General features: G+C 49.5%; 1 protein-coding gene across 1 annotated transcript; it reads left to right on the forward strand.

The window, feature by feature from the left end:
- The first annotated feature begins 2,896 nt into the window (after positions 1 to 2,896).
- On the forward strand, positions 2,897 to 4,991 carry LOC123187741 (uncharacterized GPI-anchored protein At3g06035). The gene is made up of 2 exons (XM_044599665.1): positions 2,897 to 3,154; positions 4,182 to 4,991. Exons 1-2 carry the CDS (start codon positions 3,076 to 3,078, stop codon positions 4,691 to 4,693), a joined length of 591 nt encoding a protein of 196 aa, XP_044455600.1. The 5' UTR covers positions 2,897 to 3,075; the 3' UTR covers positions 4,694 to 4,991.
- Positions 4,992 to 6,275: the final 1,284 nt, after the last annotated feature.

Raw genomic sequence — 6,275 nt, forward strand, 5'->3', positions numbered from 1 at the left:
CGCCAAGGTGCCTTTGACTGGCCCCGGTTGTCGGTCACGCCACCAGCGTGGCATCGGCCTGACGCGCCACATTGTAAGGCGTTACACTTATAAGATGTTCTTATGTAAGGATGAAACGCCTAAGTGGTAGGTGTCTGCACATGAATATGAATACGTCAACCAATATGGCGTGTCCAGTCCACGACGCCTTCCTTTTTGGCATCTGGACGTTGTAAGTACGCCCTTGCATATGGCGTAGCATAACACCGCAACCTCGCCTTTTAACTTGACACTATAGTGCCATGAACCGCCCACGAACTTCGTGTCAGGCCGTTTATGGTGCCGTCTTAGAGTTAGGCGTGTCATTGTCAGATAGGCTGGTCATGCCGTCGGGTGACGTGTCCCTTCTAGGGCTCCTTGGAATTTGTCCATTTGAGCTCTGCTCCCCCCTCCCCCCGAAACCAAGTCGTCCCCTCCACAGAGCCACACTCGCGGTTCACCCAACCTCGTCGGCTCCTCCGGGTGTTCCCCACGGAAGCGACGACCCATTGGAAGCTTGCTGCCGGCGGCAGGCCCCTCTTCCCTTAAGGCCACTGTTACCAACCTCGACCCCAACCCCAAATCCACGGTGGTCGGATAGTCCGACGGTGGAGACGACACAGAAGCTTCCAGATCTGGGCAAACCATTAGGTAATCTTGTTACGAATCAACCTTAGAGCATGTATATCAGTTGTTCATTAGGTAATAGGAGGGTGCTAGCAAGTGGGAATAGTTTCTTGTATGCGGAACCTGTTTCTGGGTTAATGTTGGCTATATTGCCTTTTTATGTAGGATGGTGTATCGTAGCGTAGTCCATTTACATCATGGCGGTGTTCTTAACATCCAATCTGGCAGCACCGGTGTGGAGTTTGTGAACACCCAAAGCCATGTGTTATGTTTTCCAAAGGATCCAACTCTGGTTGAACTTGCTGATAAGGTGAGGCAAGTGATGGATGTCGATGGAAGTTCTGTAGTAAGGATGGAAGGAAAGATATGACGCCGGCACATGCCCTCGGTCGTTCCGGAGGCAGTGGCGGTGCCAAGGCCTCAGACATTGGAAGAAGAGAAGATAAGTCCAAGGTCCAAGCCTTCAATATATCCAGGGCTTGTGTTCAGCTCAATGCTAGACATGAAGATATGCTACAGGAGTATGCAGTGCAACACTATCGGCCTTACATAGTCTGAAAGTCAGACAAAAAAGAGCAATTCGTGGTGTGGTGTGAGAACAGGGAGCAAGGCTATCCCTGGAAGGTGTGTGCCAGGAAGCGCAACCCTGACGATCGATGGAAGATCGTTAGCTGCGTAGGATCGCACAAATGCGGGAGAGACCGCATAGAAGGTCATCACCGGCAGCTGGCGTCCAGCTTCATCGGCCAGCGTCTGAAACATGCCATCGCCAAGCAGCCGACACAGTCCGCGTCACAGCTTCATGATTACATAAACATGATATTTGAGTACAATGTCAAGTATGGAAAGGCCTGGAGGGCCAAGCAGCTGGCTCTAAAGATGGTATACGGTGACTGGGAGGAGTCGTACGGTCTGCTCCCAAAACAACTTCAGGCGATGAAAGCCCGCAATCCAGGAATGGTGTACGAGGTGGAGGGATACCCAGACAAGACCTCGGAGGGGTGGGACAGGAGATTCACCGTGTTTAGGAGGTCATTCTGGGCCTTCGGGGCGTCCATAGAGGAGTACCGTCACTGCAAGCCAGTTCTTTCTGTTGACGGAATGTTTTTGTCCGGCAAGGTCCGAGGCGTGCTTCTGGTGGCCATAACCTGTGATGCCGACAATCAGCTCGTGCCCCTTGCTTTCGGTCTCGTCGAACGGGAAGACAATTCCAACTGGGAATGGTTTCTAACTCTTCTCCGGGTGCACGTTCTGGGCGCTGACAGGTCACCATGCATCATATCTGACCGACACCCTGGTATCATCAACGCCATGTGCGTGCAATTAGAAGGTTATCCGAATGTGATTCACAGATGGTGCATGAGGCATTTCATACAGAACTTCTACTCCAGGGTAAAGAACAAAGACTGCACTGACGCATTGAAGCTCGTGTGCTGTGAATTTGAGCCTTTCATGTTCCAGCAAAGGCTGAATCACCTCTTAAAGTTTGTGTTCAATGATGGCTCGGAGTTCATACAGACACACCTTCCTTTGAAGGAGAAGTGGTCTCGAGCCTTCGACGTAGGGGGGTGCTAGGTACGGCGACATGACGAGCAACATGACTAATCCTGACCGGGCCCCCGTCCACTCATAGCCGTTGGAATCGGGACTAATACTCATATTAGTCCCGGGCCCAAACCCGACCGGAACTAGTGCTTCGGATGAAAGATTAGTTTTCTACTAGTGCACTAGCTCCATACCATTCTTCAATGCCAAAGCTTCCGTTGCAGCGGCATCAAGCACATGTTGTTGACCCAGCAAGAGCCTCACCCCAGTGGTTTCAAAGAAGCGCTGCCGTGGCTCCGCTTCCATCTTTCATGAAGTATGCATTCACGTTCATTTTATAAAGATAATCACGACTCGAATCCTCATCATATTTCAAATCGACGGTTTGAAATAGACCCGAACCTCTCGAAACATCGGATGGATTTGGTAGGAAGAAAAGGAGAAAGCAACACCGACGCCCTGCGTTGAGCTGTCCGCCCGTCCCGGCGTCGGTCCGGTCCGGTGGTACCAACTCAATGGAAAACCCGCGGTGCGCCGCTTTCTTAATTCGTTTGCTTCACGTAATCAATCTGCCACTGCCGCGCACGTTGCCGGGCGCCTTTTATTAGTAGCGCACCGACAGTGTTAGTTAGGGATCTCTTTTCCTACCAAGAAAGCGACGGCAGGTAAACCATTTTAACGCCGGCAGAAGAACACTTCCGTTAACAACAGCGCCGCTTTTACCTTTTAGGACAGAGGAGTAAGCAAGTGCAGTGGCAGTGGTTGGCCGCAGACAGCAGCAGCTCGCCTCCTTCCTTCCTTCCTCCTCACTCCCCCCTATATACCCGCCACCCTACCCGTCGGAGGGTGCGCGCAGCGGTGGAGCTCGGTGGATTGTCGGGGCAAATGGGTTCCAGTTCCAGGGCCGCCCTCTTCTGCTTCCTGGCCGTCGCCTCCTCCCTCCTGCACCCCGCCAGATCTGACGGTAAGAGCAGGCGCTGCTCTTCTTTTCTTTCGTTCGCTGCTGCATTTGTGATTCGGTTCAGCTCTTCGGCCGGATCTGATCCGCGCGGTGGTTCTTGTAATCTAACCGCTTAGGAGGATGGGCATAGTGTAGGCGTATGGACTAGGAACCTGCTCCAGGCGAGGATGTTCGTCTGAATTTCATTTTCAGTGGTACATAGCATCCTAATTCCTGAATTCTACTTAGCTTGCCGTTGCCTACCGATGTGCCGAGTTCTTGGATGTCACTAAGCGGTTCTAGTGGGTTGCCTACCGTTGCCTATCGTCTGAGATCGGGTCTTCCAAGATCTCTTACTCTGTTTTAGCTTCCATTTAGACACGATAATTAGTCAAATTGTTGCAGCACAGATAAGATTCAGCATGCATGATCTGATGGTCAGGTCTCGTTGGTGAGCAATTGCAGTGTTCTTCTGTTCGCTCCAGCTGGTTGCTGGTGCTCGTGTTCGGTTGCTGGTGCTCATGTTCTGTTGCAGGGCACGGTCGTGGCCACAAATGAACGGCTCGCTGTTTGAGTTGGTGAACACAACGCTTAATTGGTACTCCCTCCGTAACAAAATGTGTAAGCCGTTTTTTATGCCCCGTGCAAAACCAAAAAAACGCCCTACATTTTGGTACAGAGGTAGTACTATGATCTACTCCGTAGTAACTTATACTGGAAGAGTTATTCAGCAATAAAAAAACTTGGGAGTGCTTTTGCTTCGTAGAAATCTGGGTACTCACTCACAAAATAGTTGCTTTAGCCACAAAATGAAGAGAACTCTGCACCCATTGTTTTGATGCTGCAGCCTATCACCTTGTTGCCTGCGCGATCCTTTGTGTGGGCGCGTTCATGTTTGATGTGCACATCCTAGTCGTGCAGAGGCCGATTGTGTGCTCATTGTGTTTGTATCCCCTCGATGCTTCATTACGAGCTAATAAAACGCCCTTTATCGGGAAAAAAAGTCACCGTGTAATTAAACTGCTTCCTTAATACTGGTTACTGTTTTCAGGGGAGGACAACCAGCTCCTCAAGGGGATCAACAGCTACAGAGCTTCACTCAAGGTCCCGGCGCTCACCGAGAACAGCAATGCCGACTGCCTGGCCGAGCAGCTAGCGAAGAAGTTCAAGGGCCAGGAGTGCACCAACACCACCGGAGCCAACACCGTCCCCGGCACCGAGCCGCAGTTCCCCGACTACCCCCAGTTCCTCGACCGCTGCCACCTCAACGCGTCGGTGACCGAGGACGGGCAGGTGATGCCGGCATGCGTGCCCGGACTCGTGGCCGACGTTGTGCTGACCAACTACACCAAGTCACAGTACAACCGGTTCCTCAACGACACCAAGTACTCCGGCGTCGGGATCGCCAACGAGGGGGACTGGGTGGTCGTCGTGCTCAGCACCAGCACCGACTCCGGCGACTACTCCCCTGCTCCCCCGGGCTCCAACTGGGCTCCTTCGGTCCAGCCATTCAGCTGGATGATTGTTTCGCTGGTAGGGTTCGTAGTTTTGCTGATGAAGTGAGAAGATAAATGTTGTGTTGCTCATCTCGCGTGCTACACCGCTGCAAATGAGCGTGTTGATCTTATGCCCGTGTCAGTCGTTTCTGTATCTTTCAGATTGTCATTTCTACTCGGTCCAGTTGACACCACAGTACAGTAGCATATACATGCCGCGAGGTTCGGGATCAAAACTTTTTTTCTTCAGTATTTTCCTTTGACCACAATTGGCAACGGCTTTGGGATATTGTGGTCAGGTGATGTGCATTATTGAACCACATCTTTCATCTTTGAACATTTAGCTAAAGCCAGAACTTCAACTTTGTTGGGTGTTGGCACTGTGCACTCAATTTCTTTTAACATCTGTACTGCGCATTTAGTTTGTTATTGTTAGAGTATATTGGTGAAGCTGAGATGACTTGCGTTTTTTCTTCTTTGCTAGGAGATAACTTGTGTGTTCGTAGCTCAGATTTTTTTTTCTTTCAAAAAGGAGGAATACCCCCGGCCGGCCTCTGCATCTCTTGATGCACACAGCCATATGATTAAACGTCCAAGTTCAAAACAAGGTCTCAAAGAGTCTTACGGACCTCAAAGAAAGAACAAAATGATATGCCACAACCGGTGAGGCGAAAACAGATAAAGATGACTAAACAACTATTCTATTGTTGGACCGCCATCCAAACTGGTTATATATATATATATATATATATATATATATATATATATATATATATATATATATATATATATATATCGTGCAACCATCTTTCATCGGTTGCAACCCAATATCCATAAAGCTCCATGTGGTCCACATGGCTGAATAAGGACCATGTAGGTATCCAAGCTGACGCCTTGAAGATAACTTGCAAATTTTTTGTGATGGTTTGTCTGTTAAAGACAACATCATTCCGACAATTTCAAATGGCTCAAAGTAACGCACACACTCCTACTCAAATATGTGCCGTAGTTTTAGGCTTAATCCCGGTTAACCAAGTCCCAAATAAATGTGTATCCGAGACGGGCGGAGCAACATTAAAGGATACGTGAATGATCCGCCATAGTAACTTTGCAAGTGGGCAAAGGAGAAACACATGTTCTATTGTTTCGTCGTGATCACAAAAGCAACATCGTCTACTACCTTCCCAACTACGCTTTGCAGTTTATCCTTCGTCAAAATGACTCTTATTCACAAACCACATAGATAACCAGTAGATTTTCAATTAGAGGGGAGAGGCCGCACACCTCCTCAAAGGGACCTTGTAATGTAAGAGCATCTACAACCAGGCTCCTCAAATGCCCCGCGATACGTCCAGACGAACGGTCTGGTCAATGACCTGTCATAAAATTACAACTCAACCGATATCCTCAAACCAGCCCTATATGTCCAGACTGACCAACACTTCCATATCCAGCCCATATCTAGACCAAATATGGGAGGTCCAGGCTGACCAGCACTCCCATATCCAGCCATATCTAGGGAAAATATGGGAAGGCCTGGATGCATCCACCACGTAAGATCTGACAGAAAGGGCTCACCAAAAATTTCATCAAATTCTCCTCCTCCCCCAACCTAGTCGGACTGGTCCTTTTCCCCCCCTCTCTTCTTC

The sequence above is a fragment of the Triticum aestivum genome, chromosome 2A, assembly GCF_018294505.1.
Source record: "Triticum aestivum cultivar Chinese Spring chromosome 2A, IWGSC CS RefSeq v2.1, whole genome shotgun sequence".
Taxonomy (NCBI): Eukaryota; Viridiplantae; Streptophyta; class Magnoliopsida; order Poales; family Poaceae; genus Triticum; species Triticum aestivum.